The sequence below is a fragment of the Perca fluviatilis genome, chromosome 17, assembly GCF_010015445.1.
Source record: "Perca fluviatilis chromosome 17, GENO_Pfluv_1.0, whole genome shotgun sequence".
Taxonomy (NCBI): Eukaryota; Metazoa; Chordata; class Actinopteri; order Perciformes; family Percidae; genus Perca; species Perca fluviatilis.
In genome coordinates, this window is record NC_053128.1 from 7,180,027 (window position 1) to 7,204,272 (window position 24,246).

General features: G+C 37.5%; 1 protein-coding gene across 2 annotated transcripts in view; it reads right to left on the reverse strand.

Moving 5' to 3' along the window:
- Positions 1 to 8,168: 8,168 nt before the first annotated feature.
- LOC120545786 (ras-related protein Rab-27B-like) overlaps positions 8,169 to 24,246 on the reverse strand; it is an 86,773-nt gene continuing 70,695 nt past the window's right edge. For both annotated transcript variants that reach the window (XM_039780365.1, XM_039780364.1), the window contains exons 3-6: positions 17,793 to 17,881; positions 13,508 to 13,611; positions 13,251 to 13,374; positions 8,169 to 10,922 (exon numbers count right to left, since the gene is read on the reverse strand). In XM_039780365.1, the coding sequence (XP_039636299.1) occupies positions 10,736 to 10,922; positions 13,251 to 13,374; positions 13,508 to 13,611; positions 17,793 to 17,881 (504 nt within the window). In that variant the 3' untranslated portion in view covers positions 8,169 to 10,735. The remainder of the gene's footprint in view (positions 10,923 to 13,250; positions 13,375 to 13,507; positions 13,612 to 17,792; positions 17,882 to 24,246) is intronic.

A 24,246-nucleotide genomic window follows, 5' to 3' on the forward strand; every position in this document is an offset into this window, starting at 1 on the left:
AATCATAGTATAGTATGTGGAAATAGTGATAAAAGAGTCATAGTATAGTATGTTGAAAAAAGTGATAAATGAGTCATAGTATAGCATGTCGAAAACAGTCATAGTATAGTATGTGGAAATAGTGATAAAAGATTCATAGTATAGCATGTCGAAAAAAGTGATAAATGAGTCATATTATATTATGTCGAAAAAAGTGATAAATGAGTCATAGTATGGTTTGTCGAAAAAAGTGATAAGAGTCATAGTATAGTATGTCGATAAAAGTTATGAAAAGTCATAGTATAGTAAGTCGAAAACAGTCATAGTATAGTATGTTGAAAAATGTGATAAATGAGGCATAGTATAGTATGTTGAAAACAGTCATTGTATAGTATGTGGATAAAGTGATAAGAGTCATAGTATAGAATGTCGAAAACAGTCATAGTATAGTATGTCCATAAAATTGATAAATGAGTCATACTATAGTATGTCAAACAAAGTGGTAAATGAGTTGAAAAAAGTCATAGTATGTCGAAAACAGTCATAGTATAGTATGTGGAAAACGTCATAAAAAGTCATAGTATAGTATGTGGAAAAAAGTTATAAAAAGTCATAGTATTGTATGTCGAAAACAATCATAGTGTAGTATGTGGAAATAGTTATAAAAGAGTCATAGTATAGTATGTCGAAAAAAGTTATAAAAAGTCATAGTATAGTAAGTCGAAAACAGTCATAGTATAGTATGTCCAAAAAAGTGATAAATGAATCATACTATAGTATGTCGAAAACAGTCACAGTATAGTTTGTGGAAAAAGTCATAAAAAGTCATAGTATAGTATGTCGAAAACAGTCATAGTATAATATGTGGAAAAAGTTATAAAATGTCATAGTATAGTATGTCGAAAATAGTCATAGTATAGTACGTGGAAAAAGTTATAAAATATCATAGTATAGTATGTTGAAAACAGTCATAGTATAGTATGTCCAAAAAAGTGATAAATGAGTCATAGTATAGTATGTCCAAAAAGTGATAAATGAGTCATACTATAGCATGTCGAAAACAGTCATAGTATAGTATGTGGATGAAGTGATAAAAGAATCATAGTATAGTATGTCCATAAAAGTGATAAATGAGTCATAGTATACTATGTCGAAAACAGTCATAGTATAGTATGTCGAAAAAAGTGATGAGAAGGACTCTGATGAAGATGTAACCTTACATCGAAACGTTAGTCACTGTTATGCACCTTAAGAAATAAAACCATCAAGTAAGAAGACATCTTTGTTGCACCAGCAATGTTTTGCTATTCTATACTATTGTGTCATAGTCATATTGGTTGCAGAAGCACAGATAACTTTCCCTTTTTTTCATAGTATTTTATGTTGAAAAAAGTGATAAAGTAACAGTATGGTATGTTGAATGAAGTCATAGTATAGTATGTCGAAAAAAGTCATAAAAAAGTCATAGTATAGTATGTCGAAAAAAGTCATAAAAAGTCATGAAAAAGTCATAGTGATAGTGTTAAAATAGTTATAGTAAAGTATCTCGAAAAAAGTCATAATTTAGAATGTCGAAAAAAGAGATAAAATAGTCATAGTATAGTATGTCCAAAAAAGTCATAGTATAGTATGTCCAAAAGATTCATTAAAAAGTTGAAAAAAGTGATTAAAAGTCATAGTATTACGTATCAAAAAAGTCATAGTATAGTATGTCCAAAAATGTGATCGTATAGCATGTTGAAAAAAGTGATAAAAAGTCATAGTATTGCATGTCAAAAAAAAGTCATAGTATAGTATTTGGAAAAAAAGTGATAAAAAAGACATAGTATAGTATGACGAAAAAGTCATAAAAAGTCATATTATAGCATGTCGAAAAAAGTCATAGTATAGTATGTCGAAAAAAGGGATAAAGTCATAGTATAGTATGTTGAAAAATGGGATAAAGTCATAGTATAGCATTTCGAAAATTGTCCTAATAAAGTATGTCTAAAACAATCGTGAAGTGATTACATAGTACGTCAAAACCAGTCATAATAGTATAGTATGTCAAAAAAAGTAATAGTGTAGTATGTTGAAAACAGTGATGAAAAAGTTATAGAATAGCATGTCAAAGAAAGTCTGGAAGAAAATGCAAACTCCAAAAGGTCCTGCCTGGACTGGGGATTGAACCCGAGTCAGAGCCTGCACTGCCCACTTGCTGGTTCTAGTTGATGTAGTGCTAACCACTAAGCCATTAACAAAAGCTGTTAAAAAGTCATAGTATTGCATATCAAAAAAAGTAGTATGTATGTCAAAAAAAGTGAATAAAAGACGTATGACGAAAAAGTTGTGAAAGTCATATTATAGCATGTCCAAAATAGTCATTGTTTAGCATGTTGAAAAAAGTGATAAAAAGTCATAGCATAGCATGTCGAAAAAATTAATCGTATAATATTTTGAAAAAAGTGATAAAAATGTCATAGTATTGTATGTAAAAAATATCATTGAATGTCTTTAAAAGTCATAGTATAGTCTGACGAAAAAAGGCATATTATAGCATGTCAAAAAATTGTCATAATATAGTCTATCTAAAACAATCATGAAGTGATTGTATAGTATGTTGATAATATAATATAAAGTCCTAATAGTGCATAGTATGTCGAACAAAAAGAGATAAAAAGTCATACAGTAATACAGCATGTTGAAGAAGTCATTGTATAGTAAATTGAATAAGTGATACAGAACCACTGATTATTATCCTGGGAAGATTGGAATATTTAAGAAAATTAAACAACGCCCAGCAATGTTTCCTCTCCTATAGTCTCATCACCGCAAAGAAAGTGCTTCTCACGCACTGGAAACATATTGCATTTAGAAAACAACAGTTACAGTCTTATGGACAAACTTTCATGAGGGGGGCAGGATGAGTGACTTGTTAAATATATATATATATATATATATATATCTTTTTTAATTTACTTATTGTTTAGATGTTTTACTTTCAGTTGTTACTTCTGTTCTTCATATGTTCTACAAAACAAAAGAGCATATCCTGGTTAACATGTATGTGGTTGTTCACATTCACTGTGTGCATATTAACATGCTCAATAAAAAAATATTTGAAAGAGAAGAGAAAAAACTGATAAAGTATAGCATGTTGAAAATTGTTATTGTATGGTATGTCTTAAAAAAAATCTAAAAAGTCTGTATGTCGAAAAAAAGTGATAAAAAGTCGTAGTATAGTATAGCACGTTGAAAAAGTCAAAACATGTCGAAAAAAGTCATGGTATAATATGTCGAAAAAAGTGTTAAAAAAGTCGTAGTATAGTATGTCGAAAAAAGGGATAAAGTCATAGTATAGTATGTTGAAAAAGGTCATAGTATAGTATGTCGAAAAAAGCGATAAAGTCATAGTACTGCATGTCAAAAATTGTCATAGTACAGTTAGTTCCACTTCCTGGGATTGCTTCGTCGCCGTCGGAAATTCCGCCGGATTTCACTCTTTTCAGCCGGATGTCTGTTACCTTCCGCTTTGCTTGTGTTGGAATTGTAAACTGGTTTCTCAGATCTCTGTTACAGGGTGTCTTGTTGCACTGCTTAGGCAACATCTCCACCCTGTGGTGAAATCAGGTATGTCAATAAGTAACAGCAAAGTCAGGGCTGACGTGGGCTCCCACTGTGTGTGTACCAGTTTGCAGCATGTTAATACACGGATCTTAAGCCACAGACTGTCTAGCGCCCTTATTAACCAACATGCAACAATCTCTGCAGGGTAAATCCAGACAGCTACTAGCTAGACTATCTGTCCAATCTGAGTTTTCTGTTGCGCGACTAAAACAACTTTTGTACACATGTTCCACCAAAACAAGTTCCTTCCCGAGGCTATTTTGCAGAGGCACAGTTGTTCCGTGCAGCCCACGACGATTGTGATTGGTAGAAATGCCAATAAACCAGAGCATGTTTTTCTCCCATCCCAAAATGCTGTGTGGACTAGCCAGACCCTCCTCCGCAGCACTGTGGAGGAGGGTCTGGCTAAAAATCATAGTATAGTATGTTGAAAAAAGTGACGAAGTCATAGTATAGTATGTCGAAAATTGTCATAGTATAGTATGTCGAAAAATGTTATAAAAAAGCAATAGCATAGTATGTCGAAAAAAAGTGGACTATCCAGCATGTGAACTGTGGGTCAGATTGGACAATGTAAAGTGAAGTTACAACAGTTTCTTGTGGTGAAACATGCAAATGGCCCACATTGCCATGGCAATACTGTTCCATAAAAATACAAAAGCTTTGCAATTTTTGCATTGTGAAAGTCTTGTCATGCTGCCTAATAAGTATTTTGTTTAGGGATAAAGTTGCAGTGTTCTCACCAACACAAAAACACCACGCCGTTTCCGCAACCAGACTCTTTTTCAACAATCAAATAATTTGAAAAGTCTTTTTCTGACCTGCAGCCAACCCAAACCAAACAGACTCTTCTCGATAAAAAGAAAAACACAGGATAAAACAAACAGAGATTTATTTGCAGCTCTGACATCAGAAACATTAAAACGCATCACAGGTCATTTCATTCTCATTGTGTCAAACATGCTGACAGTGCAACAAACCCAACAAACACACAGGCATTGATACACGCATTGAAAACTGAAGAAACGTGTACAGACTGCAGGCATCAGAGAATTCACACACAGAGGATTTCCAAAAATAAAAACTCTTAGAGGTACTGGGATTGATTAGTTGTTTTGATATATAGGGAACAAAAAAAACATCGTGACTTCTGGTCTCTTTTTGCCTCTGCTTTGTAATCTCTAATCAATAACGCATGAAAAATATTCAGTAGCCCACAAACTTTACAGAGGGTCAGACGAGAGAGTTAATAACAGGCACAACATGACTCTTAAAACAGTGTAAACTTTCAACGTGAATTAAAAAAAACATTCAAGACTTATGGAGGAGATAATGCAAGAAAAACATGATTGACAGAGAAGAAAAATGTACACAGCATATTAAAATATAAATAAAAGTGGAGAAAATGTAATGAGCAATATACAAAGAAAGGCTAATATGAAAGCTGACAAATTGGTTCAGAAGATTGTCACAATAAAAGGCTGTGGTTAAAGATGGTAAGGAAAATGGCTGTCCATCTAGAGCTCATAGATATATATCTATGTCTAGAGCTGAGGAGCACTGAAAATGGGAACTCAAAGGCTGTATTCAAAACGCCTTCTATAGCAGCAGTATGTAGCTACTGATTTGGCCAATAGGTTGCATGTAGTATGCAGTATGCAAACAAAAGCAAAATCTACAGTATGTGAAAAATACCCAGATGTCATAATGATTAGGAAAAAGTCTTCAGTATGCATGGGACCAGTCCACCTTGCCTATTGTTTCCCACAATGCAAAGCGCTGGAATGGTCACATCAACCAGTCCTTACTTCCGCTTTCCAAAACGGGAACCGGCTAAGCCTGGCCTAGCATACTGTTAAATGAATTGGTTACACTTTACTTGAAGGTATCTACATAAGAGTGACATGACACTGTCATGAACGTGTCATAAACATTATAAACAAGTCATAAACGTTTATGACACAACGCTTCTTTTAGTAAGTGCCATTCGGTTTTTCGTCATGACAAGTTATGGTTAGGGTTAAAACGGGTTAGGGTTAGAGTTAGAGTTCATGTGTCATGACTGTGTCATGACAGTGTCATGTGTTCATGATGTTGTCATGTCACTCTTATGTAGATGCCTTCAAGTAAAGTGTTACCAATAAATCTAATTAAGTTTTACTAACGTAGAAAAGTATGCAGTACTGCGTTGGTCGGTAGTATGCGGTTTTGAATACAGCCAAAGTCTTTTTCATGTTGTGTCCTTGCTTTAGAGCTGCAGTGATTAGCCAACTAATGGATTAGTCGATTGACAGAAAAATAATTGCCACATTTTGACCATCGATTAATTAGGAAAGTAATTTTTCTTGCAAAAATGGCAGAAAATGGCCTCTCAAATATGTAGATTTCCAGCCCATTTCTGTTTTATATCATATTAAACTTCATTTCTTTGGGTTTTGGACAAAAGAAGACATTTAAAGTAATAACCTTGGACTTTGAGAAATTAGGATGGACATTTTTGTCACTATATTTTGACATTTTATATACCCAACGATTAATCAAGAAAATAATCGTCAGATCAGTCGATAATGAAAATAATCCTTAGATGCTTTAGTTGATTGGAGGGTCCGGGTAAATGTCAAGGATACATTTTAGTGTGTCGCGTTTGTTCGTTTTCTAAATAAATTCATTAAAACGTATGAATTACTTAGTTACCAGTCATCTTGATCAAAAAGGCTGCATTACATTTATAGACGAGTCCTTTCTTTTATATTTCAACTGTTTCACCGAACTTTTACCAAAAACATGGAAAACTGAAAAAGTTACACACCTGATTAGTGGTTTTAATGAAATCAACACGTGGTAAGACTTCACATAACATGTATGGCACATTTTAGAGCTGCACTAATCAATATTTTTATAGTAACAATGGATTGTGTAATGTGAAAGGTGACACTTAGTGACCATAGTAAGAATGATGCTGCATGATACAGAGCTTTTTAGCCTCTTTTAGCTCATTGCTATGGTTTTACGGAACATTTAGTGTATTGTTCAGTCTTTCCAGCAGCAGCACGCTCCCGTTTTTAGCAAACAAGCACTGTACCCTATCTGTCGAGCAGCAAACAGACAAAGATAGCAACTAGCTGGTGGCATGGGTGGAACATTTAGCAGCTAAAGAGCCATAACCTTTTCTCAAGAGGTGGTGGTGACCAAATCAGAGCTAAAAGGAGAGTGAACACTGAAATTAGACTCATTAGAAGCACTCTAATTTCACTAAGTCGCTTCTGTAAGTGTTTAGAAATATGTAACCTGTACATTATAACATAACTTTAGACCAACACAAGCTATAGTAATAGTTTTTATCTTTATAGGTTTCAAATTAATATTTTGATTTTGATGCAACTAAAATCAAACAGCTGTGAATGTTTAATATGGCACAGAGATCAGCTGTTGGCAGGCAACTTGTTTGGCTTCCAAATAAAATAAAAACACATTTGTCTATTTGTGAAGGCATTTTTTCTATGAGTGAACAGCAGAATGAGGTTTGGGTTTGTCTGTGTTTCCTTTTTTAATTTGGCACACTGGTAGTTTAAATATAGGTGGCAATAAGGTGAAGCCAAAGTGCTATGACGCTTTAACCTAGGATTTTTGTTTTTATGGATCCAGCGAGCACATATTACTGATAAAAAAGTAATTAAATAATCAAATGTTATGTATATCTTTAAAATGACCACAGTAGTGTTTCCCATTAATAAGCCACACTTACAGGGTACTTAACATTACTGCTGACCCATTTGGCAGCCCCTGGTTTCAGTACACTTTAAAAAAAACAACCTGCAGTAATACTACTATCATGCAGCTGTGAGCTGGGACTGCTATGTAAAACCTCCCTTTGGCTCACTGAAGGACAAAATAAGGATTTAGTTGCCAGCAGGTGGCAAGCAAAAAGATAATTTCCCTTGTTTCTGGTACAACTCAACTTGGCTCAAGATTTTTCATGAAGTAAGGCAGATCAAGGTGTTACTTGATATAAGGAAAATCGTTGAGTTGCACTGACAAGAGATCATCTTGGACTCCAAGCTGATTTATTTTTTTGTTAATTTTACATTTAAATGGCTTCTAAAGACGGATGTTTTTTTTGCTTTGGTCAAGCATTGCATTATGGTACAAAACATGCAGACTTTTAAACTAAACTCAGTTGAATTCAGTTTAAATATGCCGTGATTTCATAAGGTTCTCTGCACAGCAACTGCTATATGGTCTGGTATGCTGTGAAGAAAACAATATAGTGTTAAGCAACAAAACAACAAAAGGTTGGTCCACAGTAACTTCAAGGGTTGAACCAAAAAAGTCAGTTCAGAGCAAATGATCTGAAATAACTTCCACTATACTTCTTATAGTTTATAATAGTGTATTTTCTTCATGTTAGACACACATTTTGATGATGAATTTGTAGGTTCATTTGACAACCGAGCTTAAGAGCAATATAGCAATGAAAAAACTAATTTAAATGCAGTTGAGATTATTTTCTCTTGACGGACATGAAAATAAAAAAGAAAGAACTGTGAGATGTAAAGGATAGAACAAAAATATGACAACAGAAATAATATGTTTTCCATTTATTTTAATATAAATAATTGGTCACTTTAAATTCTAACAACATTGGTCATGTATGGGGCCTTAAAGCGATATTTCACTTTGTCTGATTTTATAAAGAGATGAGAGGTCAACATGAAAAATCAGCTCCCCTGAAAAGCTGACTCACCACAACTGACATTTGCCATTTTTTCCATTTTCAGAAAAGGTCTATTCTCATGATAATGATGCTGATTCGATTAAATTATCCTCTCCACTCATAAGGTCATTTCACTTTTTATTACTGCATATATTATACTGACTTACATGCCATGTTTGTTCCATCCGTAAAATAGCCACTATCTTTCTTACGGTGACTTTGCGTCCCCAGAGCAGCTGATATTTTTAGCTGACTTATCTCAAACTCCCACAGAGATTAAAGTATGTTCCATCACAGTGGAATAACGCTTGAAAAAGCCAAGGCAGTAGATCAGTTTGGAACAAGCAAGTCTATCCTGGTCTAGGACAGTCTATTAATGATGGATAGATATGGAGGCTTTTTTTCTCTACTTCACCTGTGCCATGCTGTACCCATAAATCGTCCTACAATATGAATGGTATACTATCTGCAAGTCTGTCTGGCACCATCATGGAGATCTAATGGAGAGTTAGCTGTGCAACAGAAAAGTATAACCAAACTGCCTGCTAACAGAGTGATAGCTGATAGCTTAGTGTGTCTCTAAGTGTGGGGCTAGGAAACAGAAAGGTAGCCTATATACTAAGCAAAATATCCAATGTTATTAATGTAATGTAAAAATATCCAAAGAATGCTATTTCTAATAAATCATATGGCAGTCAGTCCTGTAAGAATGGACAAAGAAAAGCACTGCAGGGTAGGTTGCGTTAGCTTAACTTGTTGTTTTGGTATCAAAAGTCGGATAGAAAGGGGAAACGAGAACGCTTCAAATATTGGCACAGAAAGCAACAACTCAACGGCAACAACCTAGTTAGTAGGCTAGTCTGTATAACAACATGTTTATCGTGTGGCAAGAATTATACAAAAATATGTTATATCTGTTAATACTAGCATGACACTTGTAGCCACTGCTAACACTGATAAACCTACGTTAGCCAGTTTGTGGCTAGCTAGCTACATAAGCTGCTAATCAGATGTGCAAACAGGAAGCCTGTGACTGTTAGTTGAGTCTGTCATATCAACATTTCTTCCAAGGTTGTTTTTTGAATTAGTGTCAACAAAAATATTCAATTCATCAAGGGTGTTGATCCAAAATATGAATATGTAATACTGCTTTATGATAATCACCAGCAACTGGAAATAAGCAGAACACTCTACTCTGACCAGTTCGGTTATGAAAAATAACATAGGATCTGCAGAGGCTATTTACCCTCCTCCACTTTGTGTCGTGGGTATCTCTATGTCGGGTATTTACTGTTACTAATATAAAGTTTGATATAGGCCCAATAATTATCTGCACAGCTCATTGTGGACTGAGCTGTCATTACACATCCTTGTAGTTAGCCATATAAGCTAACAAGCGGACATTAGCTTAACAAACAGCCATTTTCACTCAGGTGTCTAAGACCTCCACCATGGCACCGTAGCAAACTTCTGTACATTAAATACAATGTGGTGCATTTTTAGCAAACGTCTTGCATCTGTGAATGAGACAAAAACGTCTTGAAACACTGAAAAATGATGATACATGTCTAAAGTAACCCCTAACCCTAATACAGGTACAGCATTGAAAACAGTGTGAAAACTAGGGGGCAAAAAAAAGAAAGAAAAACTGGTAACAGTTGCTCACCCTGGTCCAGGAGGACAAGTGTAAGGAGAGGACCATGATTTAATGTACACAGACACACAGCTGTTAAACTCTTAACGGTCCGGATCAGGCTGTCGTCATCAAGTGACAGACTAAATTAAAAAGTTTTAAACACCCTGGTCCAGGAGGAAAAGTGTAAGGAGAGGACCATGATTTAATGTACACAGGCACACAGCTGTTAAACTCTTAACGATCCGGATCAGGCTGTCGTCATCAAGTGACAGACTAAACAGGACGCAACATTTTTCCCCTGTTAGAAGTGATGATCAGTTAAGGAGTTCAAATTAAAAGTTTTAAACAACTCCTTTTGCCTGTGTAGATCCATTTAAATCATTCAAACCACTTGCGAGCAGACAAATTGGAAGTGTGCAGGGCTTAATTCCCAGGCTGCATGTTTTAAACGAGGCACATTTTGTGTCTGACAGTGATGAAACTGTCCCCTCCTGTTTTCATTTCCTCCTAAACAGAGCTCAAAGGCAGACAGGCTGAGACTGTATTACCTCGAATATCCACTAGAGGGGGGCAGGGTTGTTTCATTGCCCTCTGGCAGACACTTTGGGAGGAGAAAGAAGGAGAAATTAAAGAGTACCAGAAGATGGTCAAAGGTTAGTTTTAAAGAGAAGTAAGTGAACAGGAGAAGATGAAGACACATGCAATCAAAAGATGACGGCGAAGGTAAAAGAAGGAGGGAATGTTGCGAGTAGAAAGGACAGACGGACAGAGGAGCGCTGACTGGTCGTTGCCTTCTTCATCTAGCATGCACATTTCTTCTCATTGGGCTGCGCATCAGCGAGCTTTGTGGCCCCGTTCCCATTGGCTGGCTCAGCGGGCGGTTTGTCGACGCACTGCTCCATCCTCTTCATGACCAGGTCCAACAGCGTTATGACCGCCTTGTCAACCTCCGCACCTGTCGCTGCACTCGTCTCAAAGTACGGAATCCTGTGGCCAACCAGAACAGAAGCACTTTTTAGGACCTTTTTTTTATTATTATTATTATTATTATTATTATTATTATTATTATTATTTCCCTCAGTTTTTGATTGATTTCAATTGGTTATATGGAAGCCACTGGGGAAAACGACAATACAAATTTGAACACAACAGCATTATAATTTTTAAAATTTGTAAGTGTGATTTAAATAATGCTTGCACAAATGGAAAATATGGCTCCGTTGTTTATATTGCATTTTAATTTTGAAATTGAAATACTGTCCACTCTAGAGCGGGGTACAATTTTGAAAGATTTAATTTAATATGGCAACAGAACGCCCATACAGGTATGTTAAAAATGCTAAATGGATTATTATTGCATTTTAATTTTGACTCAAATCACACACACAGTATGTATACAGTATGTGTACATTAGAATTCTTATGTGAAATAAGTTTCAATTGGCTTCCATAGATTTCAGTTCATTTCTATTAAAATCATCTTGTAGAGACTTGAAACTTGCAGATAGAGAGTTCATAACTTTTAACTAACACAATAAGGGTCATTTAGGTGTATTAGTTGCTTATGGAGCATGTTGGGGGTCAAAACATGGTGTAAACCATGTGCACAGATTGATAAATTGAGCAAAAGGTTGAGGGGAAGATTTACAGGGAGGATTTACAGAATGCAACGTATTTAGTTGTTGTACAAGTAAATGAAAGCACAGCAACTATGTGAAAGCAGTATATAAATGATATAGCTTCACAACCGTCTAACCCCCGAACCTTTAATTCTGAAGATCTGAGTCTTATTTCTTGCCGTGAACACATCTTAAGCGCTTTTCCAAATATTTTTTTACCCTTACACTTTAATCCGTGCACCAAGACAACAAGACCCCTTGGTATATTAATCTGCTCACTCAGTTTAGTAATTACTCTGCATAGATTTCCAAATCAATATTTCTTCTACTGAATGACCCTCAGGAGGCTTTGTAGGGACTAGCACGGACTGTTTGGTGGAAGGGACTGTTCCCGACATGTTCTGCCACCTAAACATTTTAAACAATCAAAGCTGCAGGACAAGAAACAACCACTTAAGATGTGTTTGGTTGTTTTTGCATTACAAAAGGTTGCTGTCAGACAGTAAAATCTCGTCAGTGAGATATCTGAGTTTCTTAAACAGTCTCTGCTAACTGCATTAACACATGATGCAAACATAACTTGGATAATTAACTTGTTTTACGTTGACTCATTGAGGTCACAGTACAGTACACTGGAATACACTTAATTTAAACCATCTATACACTGATGGATTGTTTGGGAAATGATCAGCAATAAGGAATCCAATCCAAGGTACGAAAACCATCACGTACATCCACTTAGTCCGAAAACAGCCAATAAGTCATCGAAAAAAAACAATCTATGACAATTTTAATAATACATTGTTTAACTAATTTATGAGAGAGTAAAATATCGAAAACTATTACAGTTTACAGCGTCATAAATGATCAATAGATTTGCAAATTTTCTCAATCAATTTCATGTCATAAGACTCACTGTTAACACTTTGTGCTTAGAACTTCATCTCTTAGAACATTCTAATGACTTAATAAATATGAATATTGAGAATAACACTTTGATTTATTGTCACATTTTGAAATAGTTGTTTAAAATAGACAGACAGATACATATTTGACCTCCCCTGTTTGACATGTACTGATGGATGTTTAAATTAGACCCAAGCTATCAATTAAGTATGTAATCTCTCGATACATTTTACTGTAAATGTAACATTTAATTTACAGTATCTGACGTTTACAGTGTACCTTAAGTCCCTAAACATTTTTAATTTCCCCAGAGTTTAAGACAGAGTTTATTACTTCCTGGAACAGAATTGTGTTGCCAGGCAACATCAGAACAATGGTCTTGGCTGGCTGGAATGACACCAGGAAACGATTTCTGCCTCATCTAACAGGAAGTAATTTGTTGAGATATTGTTAAGATGACAACCAGAGTCATGTACTGCCTATCTGTAAAGGTCTGTTTTGTCTCACTGCTTTACTTACATTTAGCGTGTGTATATAGAAAAATAATGACCTTTACAAACACACTTTTGTGCTAGAGCCCTAATAGTAATAGTACTATAATAGTAGTAAAACACACTTGATAAAATAGTGAAAATGTGAAATGATCAGTTATCTTCTAGATATCGGGCCATGAGAAGCTGGGAGTTATTGGTTATCGTGTCGGCTGAAATAAGTCCATATCGTGCATCCCTAATCTTTACTCCAAATAAAAACTCATGGATCAAATACTGTACGAGGAAAAGCCGACCTACCCATATTTATCAGCCAGCTCCTTGGCCTGTTTCTCCTGAACCTCGCGCTGGTCGGCCAGATCCGCCTTGTTTCCTATTAACACAATATCTGGATTCTCACAGTAGGCATTGGCTTGCAGCTGGCCTGGAAATGGATTCAAACACACAAACAAATGAGATTAAATGTAAAACAGAAATCTTTGCACAGCTGTATGTGCGACAGGTGTTGGGCAGAATTTGGATAAAGGAGAAAAAAATTGTTAACAATGTTAACATACTCATCCAGTTTCTGACATTGAGGAAGCTCTGCTGGCTGGTGAGATCAAACATCAGCAGGAACCCCATGGCGTCCCTGAAGAACGCCGTTGTCAGGCTGCGGAACCTTGAACACACAACAACAACAAAAATGAACACCACAGCTGAGATCTGAAGTCAGAGCTGAAGTGTCTGAGGCTGCAGTTCCTCTAACAGTGCTGCAGGAAAATATAGAAGTGAACTGAAAAAAATAAAACAGAAATTCTTTCTCAAACTGTTTGGAAGTTTGTCTTGGTGGTGATTTTGAAAATCCAGCATGAAGACATTAAGGCCACAAACAATGGTATGCATTTTATTTCAACACTAGTATGTGTTTTATTTACATTTTTTGTAAATGTTTTCTTTAAAGATCCCCTCCAGACATATTTTTGTGACACATAAGAGATATATATATAGATATATATATATAGATATAGATAGATAGATACATCAGTAAGTTAGTAGTAGGGTATACAGGGGAGTTGCATTTGAAGTGGTTTGGGGTCCTTCTGTAAGTAATTTTGGGGTAGACTACAATTTGGTTTTGATGAATTCTACAAGCAGCAATACCACAGGCCAAGTAATCGCCCGTTCCAAACACATTTTCAACAGGTACTGCATATATATATATATATACAGGCTTCAAAATTAACATTTTCGTCTACCAGCCAAATGGCTAATGAATGTTAAAATATTACCAGCCATTCAATAGATTACCATTGGGTTTTTTGGCTGGTGAGTGAAGCAAATCTACCAGCCACTTGCATATTTCACCAGCATTTGGCTGGTAAACGGAGCTAATTTAGAACCCTGTATATATATATATATATATATATATATATATATACCACTTCAAATGCAACTCCCCTGTATACCCTACTACTAACTTACAGATTTACCTGACACAGAACGTTGCAGATTCAGAATGTAATCACAAAATGAAAATGTGGAGTAATCAGACATTAGCGTCATGGACTCATGGCAGTACGCTACCCACCGGCCCGTTATGAGAGCTAAACAGCACATATCTGCGAACATCAACCACCAGAACCTGTGTGTGTGTGTGTGTGTGTGTGTGCGCGCGCGCACACGCACGCACGCAGAGAGAGAGAGAGAGAGAGAGAGAGAGAGAGAGAGAGAGAGAGAGAGAGAGTAGGGCTGGGCGATAAATCGATTTTATCGATTAACTCGACTGTGTAGTCAACGTAGATTTGTTTAAATGAAAAATCGATTTGCTCCTTAACATCCGCCGACGCTCCCCTCTGGGCTCCCGTAGCTCCGAACGGGCTCATCCCTCCCCCCGCGCGTTTGCCATAGAGATATACAAACAACATGGCAGCGACAGGGACTAACATTAATTATTTTCTTAACCAGTCGTTTCATTACTTACTTATACTGTCCCCGGCTGAGAGTCACCTATTCTGGGTAACTGAACCACCAGCTACCGCTGACCTGAAGGAGCATCATGCGGGGCACCAGAGCCGGTGTTGAGGAATTCTTTTGCGGCTCAACACAACTACTAAATGCCGCTGATACAACCGAGCTGTGACGGAGGTCTGTAGCGGCTTAAACAACTTGCAATCTCCGCTCTGTAGCACGGAGCTCCGCTTCGACGTTTGTTTTTATCGCTACGAAGGAGCTTGCTACAGGTATGCTACATTCAAGAGACCATGGGATGTTAACGTAGCCTACGTTACTCAGCAACAGGTGAAAATAGGGGCAAGGTTGCGCAATAACGTTAAAATGATTTGAACTTTTAGCGAGGAACGAGAAGTGAATTACCACCTGTATGTGTGAAAACAGCTTTATCTCACGCATCCGTTTTGTTGTTGAATATAGAGCCCCCCCCCAAAAAAAAAAAAACAACCTTAAACCAATTTATATTTCCACAAAATTGGCATGAATAATCATAATGGTACATGCCCCATGTGTGTGTATGAGTCAAAATAAAACTTGTTTTGAACAATTTCTTTGTCATCTGCAGATTGATTTTAAGTAGAGGGAGAAATTTTTTTTTTTTTTTAAATCGGGGATTTTATTTTTAGGCCATATCGCCCAGCCCTAAGAGAGAGAGAGAGAGAGAGAGACGGTGTAGAGTGAGTCACGACACAAACAGGTGCTCAGTCAGTGTTTGCATGCAGTGTGAGAGGGGGAGTGTCCAGCGGCTAGAGCAGCAAAAGCCAATGTGTGCTTCTTTTACCTATATATATTTAACAATATCTTTTGCGTTTCTTATCCGAACAACGTCAAACTTGGCACTGCACGTACTCGTGCCCGTAACAAGACACCTGTCAAGTTTGAAATCCATCGGACTAACGGTTCGAGAGATATGCACTTAACACCCACACACACACACACACACACACACACACACACACACACACACACACACACACACACACACACACACACACACACACACACACACACACACACACACAGACGTTCCTGCAATTTATAGACAGATAGATAGATAGATAGATAGATATACAGACACACACAGATATACACTGTTACGATATAATCTACGAATATGCAAATATTTCTCATTTCAAAAGTATAACTACTGGACACACAAAATGCACCATGGGTAAATATTGTGTGCTGCCGTTTGTATCCACAACAGTTAGTAATGTATGTTCTGTGGCCTGCTGGGCTTCTGGGTGTGACACCAGCAAGGAGCATGACTCTGTGTAAACATTACACTTACATTTGGCAAATAGGTAATCTGCAAACAATCAGGATTAAGCAGAAGATATTAGGGCGTTTCCACAGTAAACAGTCTGACGAGCTGATCACACAGGTCACGTGGAACAACGACAATGGGTCAGAGGATCATGAATATCAGCTTACGAGAATAGGAATTTGTTCCGTTACACTGAGCTGAAGAAATGAAGTTAAAAGTCAGTCACCATATGTAACTAGCAGTGACTCATCCCGCAGTGAGTCATCATCAGGCCTTTATAAACAGATTCAAAAGAACGAGGCCAGTTTCAATTAAAGACCACACACACTTGTATCCATGTAGATAAAAATATTAGATGTCCAATATGCAAAGCAAAGTGCAATCCCTATAAAACAAAAAACTATGTTGCACAGTGGATATTTCTAATCTGATGCACAACAGATGTAACAAATGCAAAAAGAAACATGACTCTTGACCAAATACTGGCTTAGAGTTGTGCTCCAAAAACTTGACTTGGACTTGCATAAAAGGACTTCTAGCTTCCACACACTAAACAATATAAAAACACGAAGTAACTTGTACTTTTGAGTGTAATGACAACAACACTGTCGGCGCATCCACATGATACAGCCTTCAGTGATCGCGCACGTGCCCCCACCCCCACCCCTCCTCCACGTAGTTGCAAATAGCCAAGAAGAACACGGAGGATTAAAAAAAACATGATGGACTCTTCAGAAGAGGTCATTATCTTCACTCGAGTTTCTGGGCGGGAAAGTTACCTGACGATACAATCTCCTGAACACAGCCATACTGAGAAATCCAGAGAGAGTTGTGTGGAGCTGATAGTCTTAATTAGCTTTGTAGCAACTCATTTGGCAATGGCTTGAATGTAACGGACGTTCATTATTATGAAAATGTTACACACCAAATCTTTAATCTTTGACCACAATATAAGATAAAATAGACTTTATTGATCCCACACTGGGGAAATAACTGTAACCCATTGAGGATTTAAGTTTATGACTGCCAGATACATGAACATGATGAGATGTTCCTCTTGGACAAAAGGAATGTTGGATGTCTGGACACATCTGCAGAAGACTGCCAGGAAAGGCCAAGAAGGTAGACAAGCACTGCTGTATACCTATATCTGTAGCTACTATTAGGGTTGTCTATTTCGATTTGAAATCGAAAATTGATCAAAATGAGCTTTCGATTTCGACAATCGAAATGCGACTTCATGGTGCATTCACGTGCACCTCGTTAAACTGATGGTGCATGTAATTGCACTTCGTTAATTTTAAGAAACTCAAAACTTTTTGTTGCAAAGGGCCCTTCTGCCATTTAGTAGCTTTAATTATGGCATTGCTGTCACTACTGAAAAGAAAATTGTTTAAATCTAAAATTGAATGGGATTGTGACCTTAAAATCGAAAGTAAAATAGAATCGTGGATGGACAACTGTGAGCAGATTTCGGAAAAGTGGACTTAGTATAGAGTGATGTGCGTAACCAAAAACTAAACCGTAAACTGTAATTGTCCTGATGGAAGAAAAGAGGCAGTCTAGTGTGACGGACAGCCTACCTCTCCTGTCCAGCTGTGTCCCAGAGCTGAAGGTGAACCTTGAAGGTTTTCCCCGTGGTTGCCCCATTGGGGTTGGACGCTGTGTACACCTGAGGAAAAAGAAACAACACTAGTTTAGTTTTTATCCATCGGATACAATAAATGTGTGGTGATCGGTTTCGACAACTGCTGATGCAAATTACAGTCTCCAGAATGCAACACCTCTATATTGTAATTATGACCTTTAAGGAGGTAGGATCTATTGCAGTTCTAGACATGTGTTTGAACTAAGAGGGCCTGATACAGTAGCGACTTAGTGTAAAACAAAAAATATATTGTTGAAGAGAAAAATTGAAACGAAATGTGTTGTGGAGGATACCATTAAAGGGGCAGCTACAGACATCCACTAGGCCCTTGCCTCAAGTTGCAGACGACATTCCCTCAAAAACATAATTAAAATGCAAAAAAAAAAGACACAACCACCTATTCATTTTAATGACCCCTGTGTTGCCGACGCAGAGGCATGACCCTCACTCAATTTTATCTGGCAACACACTATGTTGACAGATCAAATATGTGCGGAAAATACTCTGTTCTGAACTTTGTTTGCGGAAAAATGTCCTACTTGCTGGGTAGCAAACGCTTACTAGCCAGCTGTCTGCAGATATCAGGCAACGCAAACAGCAGGAGCAGAGAATCAGTGTGCAGACTGCAGCCTATCTAGCACTACATTCATACAAAATGAATGGAAAGGCATGCGTTTTCCTGTTTACACCTGGCATTAAAGCGCGTCTTGGGTGATACGATCCTAAGTGGACATTCCTAAGTACAGGTTTGAATGCACATGGGTCGGAAATTTACTTTTTTGTTCACCTGCCACGCTGGTGGATTCCAACATCTAGCAGCCACATGCATATTTTTCCCACATTTTGGCTGGTGGCTGGTGTTAATTTCCAGCCCTGGACTGCACCCAAGACACATCGAGGATTCACTGGCCACATTTTCACATTATATTAAAATCGGATCACAGATCACCAAAGACACAAGGTAATGCCAGGTGTGAACAGGGCCTAAACAGTGATCTGGACGGTGATCCTGACTCTGTAATTATGATGAAATTCCTGTGTGCTGCAGCTTGATGGGTTTGTGTCTCTGCAGGAAGCCTGGCGTCATTCACACCTCTCACTCTCCCAGATGAGACACTCTCTTTTTAAAGCTGCGTTCACACCGACCACGCTGACAGCAATTAGATTAACTCTGCAGGGCTTTTAGTTCCGTTTTCCAGATGATAACTGGCTTTTACGTCAGGTGGAAAATGATAACCCTTCTGACAGTGCGAGTCCTTTGTAGTGGAACGTGTGCTGCAGTTTGCTTGAAGGTTGAAGATTGAGTTTGGGCACAAATGCCACAGCTGCCCACATTTTCCACAAAATGCCGTTTTGTTTTTATTATTTAATGAAATGAAACAAACTTCTCATATGCATCAGTGTTTAACGTCTTCACACAAACAGCCGTACAAAAATAATAAAAATAAATATATAGCTAACAACATCAGGTATTCCATCAACGAATAAGTTAACACACTCATCCAGCCCACATTAAAAAAGGGCAATTCATAATATCTTATTTTAGGATGATTCAATTATATTTTTCCAAGATGTCTGTGATCTTTTTAAAGCTAAATAATCCTGTCAAAGATATTCAAATCGTTTTTTCTTTTTTTCAAGAAACAAGTTTTAAGAGGATTGGATTGCATGGCTGTCACGCCAACAACCCACAATGCCAAAGAGAGAGAGAGACAAAAACTTGCAAATTGCAGTTTTTACTGCAGAAACTATATAATAACAATATAAACTGGAAAATTCAAACTTAGGGCTGACATTTTAAAAAAGAGAAGCAATTTAAAAATGATTACTGATTCTGCTTGCCTCAGACTCAGACAGGGTGTTCCAGTTGCCAAAACACTGCCCAACGCTTTGCAATACTCACTGACAAGATTTTAATACTCTGGAAAGTTAACACTGGAACAATTATTGTATCTTTTTCTACAGCCTTCCCATGGTGAAATAACCCACCAGGGATGTGGTCACTTGCATGACCGGTATATGATTGGCCAAAGCACCTTGCGTTGCAGCAGAAGTTAAACCGGATTTCAACTTTTTTGCTAGATGAACCTGCCTTGGCACCTCCGCTGTGTCGCCAGACTGGCTCCGTTCGAATGAATGAGGGGGCTGCGTTCACACAGGGCTTAAGTCAGTCTGAAACACGTTCTTAGGAACAGCCAGCCTCAGATCCTAGGCGAGCAGCGATAATTCAAACATATGAAATAAAGGGAAAAACAACTCCTAACGGACTAGTAACCAGTGAGGTGTGGCCAGAACAGAGCTGATGTGATCTTGTCGTGTTGAACTGGTGAAAAGCTGAGCAGCTTGTACCAAACGCAATAATTTAAACATATATATATAAATATAAAATTGTGTTGATTTGAGTCAGTTCAATGCGCGACTATGTAAGGTCTGCTGAATTGCAAGATAACGTGAAGTGCCAATACACTGGGCCAACAGCAGCACGAGTAGAGTCAAGAGTCACGAAGTCTTTATCAATGTATTTATTGTTTGCTAACCTTAGCCACAATAAGCTAGTGGTCATGTAGAACAAATCAAGTGTGAACTGGTTCTCATATTCAGCTGTTTTCTCAGAAAACAGAAGAGATGGACATATTCACTACACACATTTGGCTACTGACAGCACTGAGCTATAGCTGTGTTCACACTTCTGCTTCTGTTTGACTCTTGACCCTTGAACACGGGGTGTGATCGTAACACACACACACACACACACACACACACACACACACACACACACACACAGGAGGTGAGGAACAATAATCAATCCTATATGAGTCATCCAGAGTGGTGGGATCAAAGCAGCATTGTCAGTATTTACGACGTGCGAAGGCAGAATAGCATCAGGGTGAGACCAAGGCGAGCCTCACCCACTGTCGGATTCAGATAACTGCATCTACCATTTGGACATCTCCATGTATTTACCCTGAAGAACGGTGCCTGAAGTGGACCAAAAAAAGGTGCCCGTACACTAATTCAGCAGTTCCACGACATGATTATAGCATGTGTCTTGGACATATTTATATTAAGGTATATCTTGTAGGGGTGACCCGAAAAGTCAACTATTCGACGATTCGATCTACGGGGCCTGATTCGACTGCCAATTTCACAGTTGATTCGTCGCAGTGTCTGAATATATACCAGTAAATATATATATATATATATATATATATATATATATATATATATATATATATATATATATATATTAGGGCTGTCAAAATTAACGCTTAACGCTTTTTTAATATTTTATATTTAACTCTTAAAAAATTAACGAAATTAACGCAGCTGTGTTTGTTTACTTCATGTGGCGGCTGAGAAACGTAATACGTCTCCATAAGAGCAGGCGGCGCTACTCTAGGAGGGACTGACCTGATTGAAGTAGGCCTACGGGCCAGTCAAGAGTTGAAACATGGACCAGTAAGATCCCAAAAGAGAAAAAAGATGATGTGTTAGAATCCAGAAATGAATGAGCACGGGCTATAACGGGACCGAGTACTAGTTCCGACATGTTGTCTCGTCAGGAGAGATGCGCCACCGGTAAGCTGCTGTTTCGCTACATGCGCCGTGCTGTGCTGCCGATATGTACGTGCGCGATTTGTTTGCTTGATAACTGTTACGTTGGTCACGCTGATAAAACCTTATTTGCAGTCTGATATTTAACGCTGTCGACTCGATAGTATCCGTTACTATATTCCAGTAAATGTTTGAAATTGGTGCGTCTCACTGTCACACAAGCTACTTCCTGGTTGCGGTGCTGGAAGGAAAATGTAGTCAATCGCTTTACATTGGTAATGGATTGCTGTGCACAGCGTCGCTATCTAAAACTACACTCAATGTTTTCCCTTTAGGCCAACATACACCTTTGTGGTTTTGGGTTACTGGTTTAATGTGTAACATTGATATTGATATTGATGTGCATTTCTGTGTTTAGATATATGTGCTTTGCTTAGTCATTCAGATTAAACACCATGTATATTATAATATTTATGATATTAAGTACTGCCTAGATTGTAATTTATATTCTATATATATATATATATATATATATATATATATATATATATAGATATTATTCAGAATATGGTATATTAGGTATGTGGCTAATATTGGGGGTGGTGACAAAAATCTGCTCCCCAAGTCGGACAGTTTCTAGTCTAGCTTTCAGCAGCCTTCAGCAGGACTAAATAAGCCAAATTGTTGCTGCTGTTGTTCTGAAAGATATTAAACATTCTGAACTTAGCAGAACCTTTCCTTGTTTGTTTTCTCTTCATATTTGTAAAGTTAAGTGATTTAGCATTATTTAAATATCCATTACTACAAGCTTCAGTCTCAATTTAAAAATGTGATTAATCGCGATTAACTACAGCAAATTGTGCGATTAATTAGTTAATTGTTTTTAATCGATTGACAGCCCTAATATATATATATATACCCTCTTAAGTATAAATATCAGCCTATTAATAATACTGTTAATAACAAATAGAAGCAAGGGTACTCATGTGGACAAAATTCCGAAGTGCTGGTACTCCGTACTGGTGAGTACTGGCCCATTTCAGGCACTGCTTAAGATAGAAAAATGCTCATGTGGGTCATTTTGAAAGCCAATAACAAACAAACGACTAGTTTTGATATTCGAAAGATAGATCTGAAGCTAGATTGAAGCATTGCACTCCTGTAACACTGTCGGATTCACGACGGGCAGTGAAAAAGATCAAAATCGATGCAGCAGAACCAGAGATAACATCTTTTTGTATTACACACATTCTTCTTCCTTGTCAAGACCTGGCGACTCCATTACTAGGGCTGGGTTTGAAAAATCGATTTTCCGATTAAAAAAAGATCTTCATTAGAATGACCCGATATTGATTCATAAAATTCTGAAATCAATCGTTTAAGAAGGCTCCGTTTTAAAGCTAGACTTGAGATATTGATATCATATGAAACTACACGATCTAGGGAATCCATGTCATGCTAAATAACGCTCCAAAGTTCTCCAAAGCGAAATTTTGGCGAGAGAAAAACTGGCATGGCCATTTTTACAGATGTATGGCTTTAGGTATACTGTCTCCGCACCACACCCTCTGCACTAAAGAAAGCAGCAACAAAAACTTCTGGTCAATCAATACTCACTGACTGTAAAGTCTGCCGAGTTGCACTTCATCGTGTTGACTGCTGTAGTGTGTTCATGTTAAATAAAAAGTACATTCACGTAACCGCTTTGGGATCAATTCTTACTAATGTACCAGTTCAGAGGGTTCATTTTACACTTTACAGCAATAGTTCTGAGAATCTCTTTCATATCCACGAAAAATGGGTATTGTAACTGAAATATCCCTAAAAGAATCAATATTGAATTAAATCAAATTGAATCAACCAATCAAATCGTATGGGGACATTGTGAATCGGCATCAAATCGATTCAGAAAATCAGTGGCGATACCCATAGCATACATTACCCACAGTGCAACTCGACAACAGACAGTTCTGACGTTTTTTTTTGGGTGTGCTATGCTACTGGTGGCTAATGTAGCCACGGGCTACTAGCATGCAGCAGAGATATAAGGAGCTACAGAGGAATGGGAAGCTCACTACTTTATAACTCCACTCTATCAGTCACACAGCTCCCTATTAAGCAGCATTTTAACCTCTAACCCAGTGGTTCCCGTCCTAGCAGTCAGAAATGGCCCCAGGGAGTCGCAAAATAAATCTAACGGGTCACAAAATATGAGAAGGAATATCTATATATAAATAATATATGTTTAATGTATCACATTTCTATTTCTTTTGGGGAATTTTCTCTACCTTTTGCTTTGTTTTCCCTTGTGAATTAATGGATGCTTTCACTTCTACAGTTCTCAAACCAAGAAAGGTTGGGAACCATTGCTCTAACCAGTTCAGTATTTGCTACTCCAGTTTGATAGCGTGAAAAACCTGTATTTATTTGCCTCCACCAGTGATGCGGTCGTGAAATAAAGGAAATCATCATATACGTATATGATGATTTCCTTTATTGGTCTATGTAATAATACCACAGCAATCATGATGTTAACTCGCTAGTTAACCTAAGCCATCTTTTTACAGATCATGTATCCCGAGCTAATGGTGGATCTGACCCAGGTTAGACCTCCCTGTACACGTTAATATAATGATTGTGACTCAGCTCACAGAAAAGCAGCAGGAAATCCAGACCTGACCCAGTGTTTGTTCTTTGAGAAGTAAAGCCCAAAGAAAATGTCTGGATTACCAGCGTGTAAGGTGAGCGTGTGGAGGCTGGCATATTGGTAAAACCGACGTCTAGTTGAGATGAATCTTAAGATGAAGTAGCCTTTATTCAAAACTAGAAGCAGA